Source organism: Mus musculus, chromosome 10, assembly GCF_000001635.26.
Source record: "Mus musculus strain C57BL/6J chromosome 10, GRCm38.p6 C57BL/6J".
Classification (NCBI taxonomy): domain Eukaryota; kingdom Metazoa; phylum Chordata; class Mammalia; order Rodentia; family Muridae; genus Mus; species Mus musculus.
This window is the reverse complement of record NC_000076.6, coordinates 40,286,661-40,303,015: the sequence shown is the minus strand read 5'-3', so window position 1 is coordinate 40,303,015 and position 16,355 is coordinate 40,286,661. Positions and strand designations below refer to the sequence as shown.

Genomic DNA, 16,355 nt, shown 5'->3' with positions numbered 1-16,355 from the left:
AGCTAGTTCCTAGGAAGTTTTGCAAACTAAATATCCACCAGTTGACCTAATGGAGTACGGGTTGATAGGTGTCTGCTGGAAGGCGGCCAACTCCTAAGCTAGGCTAGGCACACGGTGGGGGGTAGATAGCGCCGGAGCCCTCCAAGGCTGGGCGCCACGTTGCTTTTCTCTTTTCTCTTTTGAAATAGGAAGACGACGCTTCTGGCTATTGTGTAAACCCGTGGAGAACTGCCTTCATTCCCACATCAGATAAAGCACAAGCAGAATTAAAGCGCATTCCAATCCGACCCCGGGCCACACGTACGTCACTGACAATTTTATTGCCTAGGCTGCGTTCGTCTCGTGGAAACACGTGAAAAAATGGTTTAAAAAAATTTTTTTTAAAAAGCCAAAAACCACCTCGGCTTGAAACGAGAAACCGCACAGGATCAAAGCACTACGCCAACCCAGCAGTGGCCACCGCCCCCGCCGAGCCCCGCGACACCCCTCCAGACTCCCTCCTGTTTTCTGCTAACCAGCTGTGTGCAGCGTGGGACAGCCTCGCCTGTCTCCCGCTCTCCCCACCAGCTCCACAAGTAATCCCAGATTCCCAAGTCCCCAGCCGGACAACAGAGCGGTCTCCCGCTCAAGGGACAGCGGCAGCTCCATCTGCAACCAAGCTGGTAGTCCCCTGCACTCCCCGTGGGCCCACCGCCAGCCAGCCGGCGTTCGGCGACGTTTGACTGACACGAAGCGGTCCCTATGAGGCCCTGAGGGCGGGGCGATGGCGTCACTTCCTGGCCTGTCGGGGAGGATGCTTATATAAGGTCTGCGCTCACGCAGAACCCTCGCTTACACAGTATGGCCGGCGACATTAGCTAGCGCTCGCTCAACTCTCCTAACGGGAAAGCAGCGGACTACAAGAGACTGAACTGTATCTGCCTCTATTTCCAACAGACTCACGTTCAACTTTCGCTCACGAAAATAGCCGGGAAAATTTTATTAGTCCTTTTTTTAAAAAAAAGTTAATATAAAATTATAGCAAAAAAAAAAAAAAAAGGAACCTGAACTTTAGTAACACAGCTGGAACAATCCGCAGCGGCGGCAGGAGCGGCGGGAGAAGAGATTTAATTTAGTTGATTTTCTGTGGTTGTTGGTTGTTCGCTAGTCTCACGGTGATGGAAGCTGCACATTTTTTCGAAGGGACGGAGAAACTGCTGGAGGTCTGGTTTTCCAGACAGCAGTCCGACGCAAGCCAGGGATCTGGGGATCTTCGTACCATCCCAAGGTGGGTGCCTGGGCCTGAGGGCGGCTCGCCGCCGACTGCGAGGCACGAGTCGCGGCCTCAGGTGGGGCCAGGTCGGCGGGCGGGAACTGGCTTCTCCCGCCGCCGTTGCGGGGCCGCCTGCGCCGCCTGGGGGAGGGGAGGAGGCCGGCGCGGCCGCGTGCTCAGGTAACGTCCCCGGCGGACGGCGGGGCTGGGCTGACGGGCTCCGGCGGGGGGCACGCGGCCCTCCGGCAGGTGTGGCTGGGTGAGGGGCGGGCGGAGCACGAGCTGGGTGGGCCTGGGCCGCGGGGCGACCAGCAGGCCTCCCGCCGCGGGGTAGGCGGCCGCGCGTGGCGCTCGCTCGGGCGGCGGGATTGGGCGGGAGCGGCCGTGTCGCAGTGCCGGGCCCCGCCGACGCCCGGACGTGCCCTGCAGCAGAGCGGGGCGCCTCGGGACCCTCCGCGGGCTTTGCCCGGGAGGCTCCTGACCTTGGGCTGTGTAACCTGTTACGGAGGCGAAGTCCGGGAGAGCGCAGCGGGGTGCTGGAGGGTTTGCCTGCTTCCCGGGGTACAAGCCTGTCAGCCCGAAGATCTATTTTACTTAATGCCTTAAGCTGGAGCAAAGGAGACCTGCGGGCCCCCTGCTCACACCCGACACGGGAGGTGGTGCGGAGAGTTGCTAGTGACCTCGCTGGGAGAGTCGAGCATTGAAGCGCGGATGACACTGAGGATGCATGGACCCGGCGGCGGTGACACCAGCCTCCCGCTTTGGTGGCCGGTACCCGGGCTCCGCCGTGCTCCGAAGCGCACTAATGGGACTAGAGTGGCGGAGGAACCGGCGTGGTCCGGTTCATTGAGAGGCGGACCAATGAGCTCCTGGGCCCCTCCGGAGCCTGGCCCCAGGGTGTGGACCAATGGGCGTTTTAGGAATGTTGGCTGCGCGGTGCAACCGTCCTCTGACAAAAAGCGAGAAGAGAATCCCAGCGGCCACGTGCTGCCGAGACTTTAAGGCACACTGGGAAACGCAGTTCCTACTAGTTGCTGCAGACGTTTCCATTGTAGGGAAAAAAATGTACCCGAAGTGCTAAGGTCTCAGTTTTCGATCCTCATGTGAAGTGTGTGCCATTTTCAGTTACAAACCCTTGACGTTTTCTCATAGTAAGCATAGAGAAGCTTACCTCTTTTACAGATATGGAAAGCTGATTGTGATAGGCGTCTCGGAAAGCTGGTGCTTCCAGGATTATTTCCTAGAAAATCTTGGTACGACCTGAAAGAGGGGTACGCAAGGAAATTACAAAAAACATTTCTTGTTGATAAAGAGAAGATTTTCGTTCTCAACTTAGTTGGAAGTACCAGAGTGGGATTCTAAAAATAGATCAGAGGTTAAGGGTCCTAGATACTAGATAGTTAGTTGTCCAGGGGACCCGGATTTAATTCTCAGCACCCACATTGCAGCTCACAACCATCTAACTCCGATTCCGGGGGATCTGACGCCCACTTCTGACTCCTGAGGACCCTGCACATCTGTGGGGCACGTATAGGCAAAATAGCCATAGGCTAAAATAATAATATATATTAATGCTAAAATATATTGATTAAAGTGGCTCCTGAGTAGAGGAAAGATGGGCCTTTTTAAAAAGGTAGGCTATTTTTTTTCTACACAGGACTTTTCTGTGTAGCCATGGCTGACCTGATCCACTTGCCTCTGCTTTGCCACCGACCTGTGCTTTTATTAAATGTTTAAAAACCTTTACTTTGTGTAACCAGAAACTGATTTGTGTGTGTGTGTGTGACTGTTATATATCAAGTAGAGCTGAAATCTGTTCGAAAGAACTGAAAAAAATTCAGTGCTTTTTCAGTGGCCATCCAGCTGAGGGTGCACTGGTTGTTATGAACTTTAAATAAGTGTCTGAGAGACAGCAGGTGGATAAATCACGAGTCAGTGCTAACAGGGAGGTTTGTAGGGGACCTGCATCTTTCCTGAAATGGAAAGAATAACCATGGGCTAATAAGATGAAATAAACTGATATTTATAGTATTAACAGCAGTCAAGGCTGGGGAAAATAACAGTAATATAAAAACACTAGGTATTAAAGCTGTCAGGAAGCAATTCTAATGCTGGGCAGTGGTGGTGCACACCTTTAATCCCAGCACTCGGGAGGCAGAGGCAGGCCGATTCCTAAGTTCGAGGCCATCCCGGTCTACAGGAGTGAGTTCCAGGACAGCCAGGGCTATACAGAGAAACCCTGTCTAAAGACAGATGGGCAGTTAAAGAAACTATGTTTGAAGCCTATTCAACATAAGCCTACAGAAGAGAGTCAAAGGGTAACTTTAGAAATAGCCATTGCCCGGGGCCTAGCAAACACATAAGTGGATGCTCACAGTCAGCTATTGGATGGATCACAGGGCCCCCAATGGATGAGCTAGAGAAAATACCCAAGGAGCTAAAGGGATCTGCAACCCTATAAGTGGAACAACATTATGAACTAACCAGTACCCCGGAGCTCTTGACTCTAGCTGTATATGTATCAAAAGATGGCCTAGTCGGCCATCACTGGAAAGAGCGGCCCATTGGACTTGCAAACTTTATATGCCCCAGTACAGGGGAACACCACCAGGGCCAAAAAGTGGGAATGGGGGGGGGGTATGGGGGACTTTTGGGATAACATGGGAAATGTAAATGAGGAAAATACCTAATAAAAAAAAAAGGAAAAAAAAAAAGAAATAGCCATTGCTTTCCACATCTTCACAAGGTTACCAGGCCTGGTAGTTTTAAGATCTAATTGATTATATCGACTTGAGAATTTTAATGGCAGTTTTGTGTTAGTCCCCAAACTGCAAATCTACTAATGGGGAGGGAGGTCGTTAGGAATTGATGGCACACTTAATCCTGGCACTGGGAGGGGTGGGGGTGAGGGGGCAGGGGCCATGCTTGTGTACAAGTGAGTTTCAAGCCACTCAGGTGCTACATAGTGAGATCTTGAACCCAGAAATGGAAAAACAAATGGATAGTTGTATAACCATATAACAGAATGCTGCCCAGCAGTAAGTGAAGCCTTGTTCTGTGCCCCACACGAGCACTAATGTAAGCAGATATGCTGAGAAAAGAGGCCTGAGGAGCATGCATGCTGTAAGATTTCATTTCTGTAAACCTAGGAAATGCAGACTGACAAGACTGGTCAGTTGTGGATTAGAGGCCTTATAAAGGGAGGAATGGATTATAAGGGAGCATGAAGGACCTTTTAAGAATGCGTTTCTGGCTGTGTTATGACACAAGCTCTTAATCCCCGAATTCGTGAGGCAGAGGCAGGAAGATTGAAGTTAGCCTTGTCTACATAGTAAGCAAGTCCAGGCTGGTCAGGGCCTGTAAGCACTAGAGCACAGCAACAGATTCACACAGGGTTGTTGCTGATTTGTAAGGTCAGCCTGGTTTGTTTATATAAATGGAGCTCCAGGACCCTTAAGGTCATGGGGATCCCTTTGCTTCTGCACCCTGAGTGCTAGGACCATGTGCCACCAGGCCTGAATCTGGAATTTCTCTTAACTGCTGATCCATCTTGGCTAATGCAGCTTAGTTTTTTTAAAGCTACTTGATTGGAGAAGAGTATGGCGTGGGTAACGTAGCTGGATGAAGGGGAGAATGAAGGCTTTAGAATCCACTTAACCTCACAGAATAAATACATTTGAAGTTGACAGATTAAAGAAGCAGAGTTCTTAGGGTTCAATTTGGTAGGAAATAGTGGGTAGCTTACTAGCTAGGTAGACTTGGGCAGGCACCTTTAATCTCAGCACCGGGGAGCCAGACACAAGTGGATATCCAGGTTGGGCCAGCTGGTCTACAGACCAACTTAGGGCTACACAGACAAATCTTAGTAATAAGGTGAAGTTAGGTGGGAAATTCCGGTGCCAATAAAGAAGATAAATGCAGTACTTGAAAAATATAGACTTTTAAAACTGATGGTAGAAATAACATTTAGAATTGGTGGGACAATTCTCAGGCTGCTTTAGGAATGTTATAAGCAAAATAAAGATTTGAGTAAAGGATTGTCGTCGTTAAAGGTCATGCATGAGCCATGACTTTTTCCTGAACTCTTTTTTTGGGCAGAGGATGTTTGTTTGTTTTTTGAGACAGGGTTTCTCTGTGTAGCCCTGGCTGTCCTGGAACTCACTCTGTAGACCAGGCTGGCCTTGAACTCAGAAATCCGCCTGCCTCTGCCTCCTGAGTGCTGGGATTAAAGGCGTGCGCCACCATGCAGTATTGGAGTTCTTATTGGTTTTACAGAAAGAATTTACAGTGCGTTGCCAGAAGACCTTTCAGTGTGAGCTTCTGGCAGCAGCTATGGTTGTGCTGCTGTGCAAGTGTGTCCTCCTGTGGGGCAGAGGGCAGCCATCGGGGCTTGGCTCTTTCCCTTTCCTCTTTGTTCTGAGGGTCAAAATCAGGTGCTATGATTACCACTGAGTCATCTTGTTGACCCCAAATTCTCTCTCTTTAAGAAGCATACACTGAGCATACTAGCAGCAATAGAGAACATAGTGCAGATAAATTGGGGACAAGTTTGGTTTAGCCGTTTGTGTGCATGCATGTGGATGCCTTTGGGGGCCAGAAGAGCATTGGGTGTCCTGTAAGCAGCCACAATACTGTCTGTTCAGTTACTACCTTGGGTTAGGGTTAGGTGATCTGAGTGTAATATGACTCTCAGAAACAGACCTTGGTCAGGTTTTGTGCTTACTAATTTGGTAGCTTCAGTTGAATTTTAAGCAGTAACTAGGTAAACTGAACTTTGGAACCAGCCACTTTAGGAGTGATATGTAATGTAACCACTTAAATTTATAGATTAAAATCTGGGGACAACCTGCTCAAAGTCTGAATAGCTCAGCTGGATCTAGCAATGTGTGTGCCAGCATTTATCAACTTTTCGGGTGGCTGAAATGTAACTCTCCTCCTGTCTCTGAGTTCATTGTTTGCCTACTAGTACTGTTCTGATTTCTTGTGTGGGCTTTGAATAAATGCCTGTAGCTTACTTATGCTATATAAAGATGATAAAGACTAACGATGTAGAAAAGCAAGAAATAAAGATCTGTATGTGTTTGGTGTATATTTAATTTTTCCAGATATGCTCTCAGTCAGTCCTTAGGTAGTGTAACCAGTACTTGTTAAACACAAGCAACTCTTTCCCTCAGCCCTTATCAACAACCTTTAAAGTGTTTGTTTCATGTATAATACGGGTGTTCTGCCTGCATACATATATTTGTGTAACACTGAAACTGGAATTCCAGTTAATGGGTCTCAGTGTGGGTGCTGGGAATCAAACCCAGGTCCTTTTGTACCCTTTTAGCTATGTGAACTTGATTTAAATGGAATGGTAAGAGTTTGTGACTGCATAATGCTAACATGCCCTTGGTTCATGTATTTGTAGCATTTGGTGAGAATCCCGCCTCCCCCAAGACAGGGTTTCTTGGTATAGCCTTGGCTGTCCTGGAACTCACTCACTCTGCCTGCCTCTGCTGGGATTAAAGGCATGTGCCACCACTGCCAGGCCAGATTTTCTTTTTCTAAGCTATTAAAAGTCGTGCTGGGATACAATGTTCTTCTAAACCTTACTTGGGGGTGGGGAGGGGAGGGGAGGGGTTGCACTTTCTATACTGTTTTCTATAATTGCTGCTCATTTTTACTTTGAGTGGGGAGCTGGGGTTGGAACTCGGCCTTGATTATGCTAGGTGGGTACTGAGTATCATCTTGTGGTTGGTGCTGGCCTATAGCTGACTTAGCCTCTCTCTCCAGTGCTAGGGTATAAGCATATTCACAGGGGCTGAATACAGTGCCTGGCTTTGCCTATACTGTTCAGTCCTAAGAGACAACTTCATTGTGTTTCTTCTATCTTAGCAACTCAGCATGCTGCTTCTTCAAGTGACAGTGATGCTCAGCATTTTTCCTGTCATGGAATGAAAGGAAGCAGTTGTTTTAAAGTCTCAGGTTAAACCATTGGACTTATCAATCAAGTGGTTATGAAGGCTCATATACACTTACAGCCAGAAGCTCAAGAAAAGGCATAAAATTAAAGGCAGTACAGTACTGTGCATGTGGGCATAGCATGATGGTGCATGCCTTGAATCCTAGCACTTGGGAGATAGAGGCAAATGGGTCTCTGAGTTCAAAGCCAGCCAAGATCTGAGAAATCCTGTCTCAAAAAACCAGAAAAATGCCGGGCGTGATGGGGCACGTCTTTAATCCCAGCACTTGGGAGGCAGAGGCAGGCGGATTCCTAAGTTCGAGGCCAGCCTGGTCTACGAAGTGAGTCCAGGACAGCCAGAGCTATACAGAGAAACCCTGTCTCGAAAAACAAACAAAAAAACAAAACAAAACAAAACAAAAAACAGAAAAAGGAAAGAATACTTGGGGGGTGTTCTAAAGATGGCGATAAAAGAGGTGTGTGTGTCTGTTGTTTGCTTAGATGGTAGCTAGAGAGATTAGAGAAAGTATTCCCTGGGAAAGAGAAAGGCTACTGTTCCCAGAAGACCCAGGTTGGAGTCCCAGCCGCCGTGTGCCAGCTCACACCATCTGTAGCTTTAGTTCCTAAGCATCTGACACCCTGTTTTGGCCACTGTGGGCACTACATGTATGTTGTGCATAGACATATGCAGGCAGAACATTCCATACATATAAAATAAATTTTCTATTAAAGAAGGAAATGACCAGTGTGGTGGCACTTTTTTCTTAAATCACAGTGCTCGGCAATTAGAGGAAGAGACATGTCTGAGTTGGAGGCCAGCCTGGGTGTATAGTGCATACCCATTGCAGTCCTGTCACATTACATCTGTCTTAAGAGACTAGAAAGATATCTCAGGGATAGAGTGCTTGCCTGTCATTTGGAGCAGGGTTTGATCTCTAGCACTGGGGGGCAAAAGTGTTCTTAAAGGATAAAGTGTGGTAGAAATAGTCTTTAATAACTGTTTTGTTGGGTCACAGATCTGAATGGGATGTCCTTTTGAAGGATGTGCAGTGCTCAATCATAAGTGTGACAAAGACTGACAAGCAGGAAGCTTATGTACTCAGGTAAGCGCTGTGAAGTGTGATGTTGGGTATACAAAACAGTTACACACTTGCAGGAAAATGGATTGGCATAGAATATATACTATTTAAGCAAAAGTTATACAATCTTGAAGTGAAATACACGCAGCTGCACACATTCAGAATTTAGTCGATAGCTGTGTATGGATGTGTGTGTAGAAGAGAGTGGGAAAAGCTAACTATTAGGTGATGGAAGGAAGGAAGACCTGTTACAGTCACGAGCTATACAAGGATACAGAGCCAGTTGTTTTTCTAACTTTGGTTGTAGCTGGTTTTGGTGGATAAGTACATAACATACATTCACCAGTGATGTACAATACTGATACACTGATAGATGACTTGTGTTCTCATAATACCTGACGCAGTGGTGATGGTTTGTGACTTTCTGTTGCAGTGAGAGTAGCATGTTTGTCTCCAAGAGACGTTTCATTTTGAAGACATGTGGTACCACCCTCTTACTGAAAGCACTGGTTCCCCTGTTGAAGCTTGCTAGGGATTACAGTGGGTTTGACTCAATTCAAGTAAGTACGCATTGTGTGAAACTTGAGTAGTTTCTGCTCTGGTTGGATTTTAATGTTTTACCTCAAAGAATGGATTGTCACTAAAATCTCAGAATTTGGTTCTTTTACACCTGTGGTTGGGGTTGAACCTAAAGTGCTGCCTGCCATGGTAATACTGTTTGGGGGCTTTTGGGTTTTTTTGTTTTGTAATATGTGATATTATCATATACACCAGGCTTGCCTCAAACTCAACCCTTCTGCCTTTTTTCTTTAAGAGCTCTGGAGTTACAGGTGCATGTTACCATACCCAGCCTGCTTTGTGGGTGGGAAGAAGAGGGGGTCTGGCTTTGAAGCCCCAGCTGCTCTCAAATTCTCACTCTTGCTTTAGTGTCCTTTGTGCTGAGACTAGAGCTGTGAGCCCACACTAGTGTAATTTGATAATTCACTGTCTCCTTGGGAGAGTTTTAATTGTATTGTTGACTATTGAAAAGCACTTGCTTGCCGTGCAAACTTGACCTCCCGGAACCTACCAAAGGTGGGGAGAAGTGACTCCAAATTTGTCCTCTTTGACCTCCACATACACTCATGGCACACATGCATACACAATACTTATTTGTGCTGTCCCATAGTTTTTGCTTAATGTATAGAAAGAAGCCACTGCTCCAGGCTGGATCTGGTGGCTGCACACTTGGAATTCCAGTGCTTTGGTTTGGGGAGGCTAGGGCAGGAGGAACAAGACTGGTCTACATAATGAGGCCCTGTTTGTTTAATTTATGTGTATGAATGGTATATACATATACATGTATGTGTGCCTAGTACCCTTGAGGACAGAATAGGGCATCAGATCCCTGGGTTGGAGTTAAAGTGAGTTTGTGAGCCTCCATGTGAATGTAGGAGTCAAACTTTAATCTTTAAGATCTCTCTCTTTTTTTAAGAGCTTCTTTTATTCTCGTAAGAATTTCATGAAGCCTTCTCACCAAGGGTACCCACACCGGAATTTCCAGGAAGAAATCGAGTTTCTTAATGCAATTTTCCCAAGTAAGTAAACCTAGAATTTAATAATTCTTGTCATTTAGGGATGGGTGGGTGTTCATATTTGTTATAATTTGAGATGGGCTCCATGTATAACCCTTCCTGGTCTGGTTCTGGCCTGGAAATCCAGGGATTGTTTGATAGTGTGGCTTTTTGTTTTTCTGTTTTCTGTTTACCTGGATGTTACAAGGATTTAGTTGTGTGGGCAAAACAGTACAAATTGTATTATGTGCTTGTAAAAATAAAGTGGACCACTGACCACTTGTGGTAAGTGAGGCAGTAGGGCGTGCACCGTAGTTAGTCATGGTGACTAAGTAAACTGAAGGGACGCTTGAGGTTAAGGAGTCAGGGCCAGTGTGGGCCAGATAGTAAGAACTTGTTTCAAAAACAATTGCTGGGGAGATAACTCAAAGTAGATGTAAGGTAACTACTACACAGGACCCAAATTTGATCTCTGGTACCTACGTTTATAAAAGCAATGGCAGTCGCGTATTGGGTTGGAGGGGTTGTAATGCTGGGGCTAGGGAGGCAGAGACTGCCTGTTCTGCAGACTTAGGTATGTAGAACTCACAAATAGTAGTGAACACACATATGCATAGCATGGGGCCCCGGACTTGACCTTTAGCACTACAGAAAGAAGACTTCAGACCCTTGCAGTAATGTATGCCATCAAACATGACGTCCTGCCAGAGGGGCGAGGATTTAGTTGGTGTTGATTCTAAGTTGGTTTGCTGGGCCAGGGAAAATCTTGAAAACAGTTTGGGAAGGATATGTAAGGAAACCAGCTTAGAAAAGTGACCGATTCCATACCCGTGGGAGTAATCTCAATACCTAGGGTCCATCTACAACTTGACAAGCACCAGTGGCAGCCAGATACAGTGCCTCCTAGAGCAAAGGGGAGAGAGATGCTAGAGAGACTGGAGCACTTGGTGCCCCTGCAAAGGACAGAGGGTTGCTTTCCTGGTGCCAGCATGGTCATGGATCTGCCCTCTTGCTGTTAGAATTCACTCACTCTGATGTCTCTTCACTGGGGACATTTTTGATAGTTGGCATATATAATACTGTTTATTGAATGACTAATAAGGCATCCTGTTATGTGATTTTTTTTTTAAAAAGATTCTCTTTCCTTGCAGATGGAGCAGCATATTGTATGGGACGCATGAATTCTGACTGCTGGTATGTAGGTATTTGTTTGTTTTGTTTTGTGTTTTTGGTTTGGTTTGGTTTTATGAGACAGGGTTTCTCTGTGTAGCCCTGGCTGACCTGGAACTCACTTTGTAGACCAGGCTGGCCTCGAAATCCGCCTGCCTCTGCCTCCCGAGTGCAGGGATTAAAGGCGTGCGCCACCACTGCCCAGCTTGCTATGTAGTTTTGATTTTGGTTTGGCTTTGTTACCTATGTGTGGAGTTTTTTTAGGGGTAAAGGATGTTTTAAGCTAGACCTAGTAACCCACTCTTGTTAATCCTACCTATTCTGGAGACTGAGGTAAGAGGAACAAGACCAATAAAGTCAACTTAGTGCAATAAAATCAAGAGAGAGAAGATTTGAGGTGTGTTTCAATGGTACCATGTACTTGGCAAGTGTACACAGGCCCTAGGATTTTCCCTTAATACTGTAAATGTTGTTTTTTAAGCAAAGTTGGAATTTTGGAATTTTTGTTGTGGGAGGCAGAGTTTCATTATCTAGCTTGCTGGCCTTGAACTCTGCTTTATAGACCAGGCTTGTCGATATCTTTGCCTGCTTCCTGTTTAAAGTATATATCCTATCATGTCTGTTGCAAAGTTGTTTTTGCAAGTTTTGTCTTTGCAACAACATATTTTGTCTTTGATCATATTTATTTTCTACCCATAACTTTTCCCTAATCCCCACCTTCTTAACCTGTCCTTTTAGAAACCGTTTGAGCCAGGCAGTGATGCTGCAAGCCTTTAATCTAGCACTACTCTCCAGAGACAAGGGCATCGCTGTGCAGTGACGCCTTGCCTAGAAATACATACATCATGCCTGCTGCAATCCATTGCCCATATCTATACTCCTGGGTATTTGGCCATACACTAGAGTCTCCTTAGCCCGCCTGGAACTCTTAAAGAAAACTGACTCTTCAGAAGCCATTAGTTGTCCTTGTCTTTTTTTTTTTTTTTTTTTTTTAAGATTTATTTACTTATTTATTATATGTAAGTACACTGTAGCTGTCTTCATACACCCCAGAAGAGGGCATCAGATCTCATTACGGATGGTTGTGAGCCATCATGTGGTTGCTGGGATTTGAACTCACGACCGTCAGAAGAGCAGTTGGCGCTCTTAACCTCTGAGCCATCTCTCCAGCCCCCTTGGTTTTTCGAGTATAGCCCTAGCTGTCCTGGAAATCCGCCTGCCTCTGCCTCCCGAATGCTGGGATTAAAGGCGTGCACTGCCATGCCCGGCTTTCCCTGTCTTTCCTGTTAAGATTGGGGGCTCATGAAGCACCCCCTTCCCACTATAGGCTAATAGTGGTTTTAAGACTGGGTTTCTCTGTAACCTGTCGTTCTGAGGTAAAACTTGTTTTACTTCTACATAGGTACTTGTATACTTTGGATTTCCCAGAGAGCCGAGTAATCAGTCAGCCAGATCAAACACTGGAAATTCTGATGAGTGAGCTTGACCCAGCAGTTATGGACCAGTTCTACATGAAAGATGGTGTTACTGCAAAGGATGTCACTCGTGAGAGTGGAATTCGTGACCTGATACCAGGTTCTGTCATTGATGCCACACTGTTCAATCCTTGTGGCTACTCGATGAATGGAATGAAATCGGATGTGAGTAGCTGTTAGCCTGAATATTTTAATATCTGTATCTTCTCCTTTCTGTTAATAACAACTTTTGTTTAATATTAACTTTCTGTTAATAACTTTTCTCAAAGGGAACATATTGGACTATTCACATCACTCCAGAACCAGAATTTTCTTATGTTAGCTTTGAAACAAACCTAAGTCAGACCTCCTATGACGACCTGATCAGGAAAGTTGTGGAAGTCTTCAAGCCAGGAAAATTTGTGACCACCTTGTTTGTTAATCAGGTACCTTGACTTGTGTTTTGTTGTCTCTCTGTCTCTGTCTCTCTCTGTCTCTCTGTCTCTCTCTGTCTCTCTCTGTCTCTCTCTCTCTCTCTCTCTCTCTCTCTCTCTCTCTCTCTCTCTGTCTCTCTCTCTCTCTCTCTCTCTCTCTCTCTCTCTCTCTCTCTCTCGGCTATCCAAGGTCTTCAAGGTCTTGTGTATGCTAGGCAAGCACTTCCCAGCCTGGGCTGGGCAGAGAAACCTAAAATGCTTCTTTAGGTTTTTAGTCATCGGGGGAGGGGCACCAGGCTAGTGAGCGAGCGCCTGTGCTGCTGACACTCCCTCCCTGTTGACAGACAACCCTGCTTCCCCACCTATGCGGAAAACAAACAAAATGCAAAAAAAAAAAAAAAACAAAAACAAAAACAAAAAAGAGGATGCTATAAAATGCTGTGGTTTGGGTGGAGAGAGCTCATCTGTTCAGAGCACTTGGCTTTCTCTCAGCAGCGCGGTGGGCGAGTGGCTCACAGGGGCATGGACACACAAACACTTGAAATATCAATCTTTTTAAATGCATAGTTTTAAGAAAGTCATCTATTCATGGCATTACTGTTATGTCTGAAAATATTCTAGTGGTGAGAAGTACTAATGCTTGTTTCAACTTTTCCCCAGAGTTCTAAATGTCGCACAGTGCTTTCTTCGCCCCAGAAGATTGACGGCTTTAAACGTCTTGATTGCCAGAGTGCTATGTTCAACGATTACAATTTTGTTTTTACCAGTTTTGCTAAGAAACAGCAACAACAGCAGAGTTGATTAGGAAAAATGAAGAAGAAAAAACGCAAAAAGAGAAGACACACAGGAGGTGGTGGCTGCTTTCTAGATGCTGATCCTGAGGGCCATGCTGACCATGACCACCACCTCGTAGTTGCAGAAAGCCCTAGGTGTAATGATAGTGCAATCATTTTGAAGTGTATGCATTATTATATCAAGGAGTTAGGTATCTTGCATGAATGCTCTCTTCTGTGTTTAGGTGTTCTATGCCACTCTTGCTGTGGAACTGAAGTGCATGTAGAAAAGACCTTTGACTGTATGAATCTTTACGACACTTGTGAAAATGATACAATTTGGTTTATGCACAGTGTAATATTTCTGCAGGCATCATCCAAAATTCCCCACAGACAAGGCTTTCGTCCCCATTAGATGCGGCCTCAGCTGACATCTGTGACTGTTCTATTAAATTGCTGCCAGAGTTTTTACATCCAGGCACCTCCACTTTCTAGGGCATATTCTCTACTAATGTTACTCAAAACCAATTTCTACTTCATACAGGTGTTTTATGCAATGGCAATTAAAGTTTTTCTTCCACAAGTTGAGTCTTTGTAAGAAAATGACTCCAGTTGCTTGTTTTATGTTCTGCTGTTTTAATAATTGCTCCTGCATTTAGAGTCCTATAGTTTTTCCACCACCTTTGATGAAGCAATACACTGTTACACTGTGGGCTTATATTATAATTTTACACCCCAGGTGAGAGTTTGGAGATGGTCCCTTGCTTAATTTTTTTTCCTAAGACATAAGAATGTGGTCTCTTTATTGGCATGAACTTCTGTGGAAGATAAATGACAAAACTGAATGTATCAAATGAAAAGAACTCACAGTCTCCAGGGCGATGAGCAAGGAGAACCCATTAAAGAAAACTCCATGGAAATGATAGGCTGTGCAGTGCACCTTAATTAGCGTTAATGGAGTGCCTACTATGCCCTCACTAATTTACTAAGTGATAGGAATGTCCACTATGTCAAAGCAGAAATGTAGTCCTAGCATTCTGACCTCAGTAAGTGCTGCCGTTGCCACCAGGTTTTATTTACTAAAGGAGATTTTGATTCGAAGGAGAATCTGGTTTCTACTTGTCCTACCGTCAGCTGGTCTCTGGTCTTCCTTTCACCGTGGCCTTCAGATGATCAGATGAATGACTGACCAGAGGGAGGAGGCCTCTCCAGGTTACTCAGCCAGATAGTGAATGTATGAATGGATGGAACGGCGCAATATTCTGAATCTATTTAATGGCACTAGAAATAATGGGCGTTGAAGAGTCGGCATGTTGGTGGGACTTAAACAGAAAAGAGCAAACTGGACTAAACTCCCTATTTATTGCCCTTCTGTTTTCTTGGTAGTTTCTGGACTGATGCAGTGATGTTTTGTTCCTTCCGTATTTATAACGAAACACTTTTTTAGCGTTTCTAAACAGAGTCTACTTGGTTTGAGATCAAGTGGTTGGAACACTGTCTGGACTCTTTCTACACGGTGTTGATTGAAGGCTTCTTTGGGGAAGCTTTCGGTCAGCTTTATCTGTCTGATTCTGTAATGAGCACAGCACCTATTTTGAATTGCTATTTGGAGGGCCAGTGCTTATTTAAGCTGGATTTTGTAACCCAGTAGATTTTGGCTTGAGGTCTGATTTCCCCGTCTTAAATTAAGAATCCTAATGTTGAGAATTGCATAGGTTTGTGTGGAACAAAGCCTAGAACAACTGTAGGTAAACTAGTGATCTAGTCTAATTACAGGTGGGGAAGTTTTGGTGCCATAATTTCTCTTTGTTGGTGTTGGACTTTTAATCAGCTGAAATGTATTTCTGTACCACAATGTAAGCTTCAATAAAAGTTTGCTTAATTGTCTAGTAACATTGAGAAAGTTTTCTGTTTGGTGTCTACTTAACTAAAACCCAGAGAATTTAAAACATTTGAAGGTAGAAGTGACAACTTTGAGCCATCAGTAGGGCTTCGTAGACAATGTTTATTGACATTTGCTTGGCAAGCACTCTGCTCGCTCTTGGTCACGTTTTAAATTGACTAGGTGTCTAGTAAGCTGAAAGCTATTAGATAAATGCTATGTTCTGATGGGCTTATGTTAGAAGATTGGATTGGCTGGATTTCTGTTTAAGGAACGGGGTGGGAGCTTAGTATTACTCTAGGCTTGAAGTAGCCTGAGGCAAGAGGCTCTCTTGAGCCCTATAGCTGTGTGTGTGTGGATGTATGTACTACTACTTAAGAATAGACATTCTAATTTTACTCTCTGGTAAAAATATGTGCTACTGATTTTGTTTCTGCCTCCCCACTGTCTTGCTGTAATGGAAGAGGTGCTGCTGGCTCTGCATCCTGTCCCTTTCTTCAGGGACTGTCCCCATGAATTGCTTGTGCTTCAGTTGAGTTCTGTACTTCCTGACTTCTGTTTTTCTTCTATTTCCTTTGGTCAGTCAAAAAGTGTCTGCTGGTCCCGGTGTGATTAGCAGTCAGAAGGCTGAGCAATTGCTGTTAACTTTGACAAATTAAAATTCCCCCAAATGTACAGCTGTCTGGTTCTGATGACAGCAGAACTTTGATTAACCTGTACACACCATTTCTAAGTGACCAATGGAATGGTGAAGTGGCTTTGCTAGTAAAGACCCTGGCTGCCAAGGAATGACAACCTTAAGTGAGAGGTCCAA

At 45.2% G+C, this 16,355-nt stretch overlaps 1 protein-coding gene across 1 annotated transcript; it reads left to right on the top strand.

Moving 5' to 3' along the window:
- The first annotated feature begins 827 nt into the window (after positions 1-827).
- Amd1 (S-adenosylmethionine decarboxylase 1) lies at positions 828-15,558 on the top strand. Its single transcript, NM_009665.5, has 8 exons — positions 828-1,267; positions 8,213-8,299; positions 8,709-8,835; positions 9,750-9,852; positions 10,980-11,022; positions 12,401-12,638; positions 12,743-12,898; positions 13,547-15,558. Exons 1-8 carry the CDS (start codon positions 1,158-1,160, stop codon positions 13,685-13,687), a joined length of 1,005 nt encoding a protein of 334 aa, NP_033795.1. The 5' UTR covers positions 828-1,157; the 3' UTR covers positions 13,688-15,558.
- Positions 15,559-16,355: the final 797 nt, after the last annotated feature.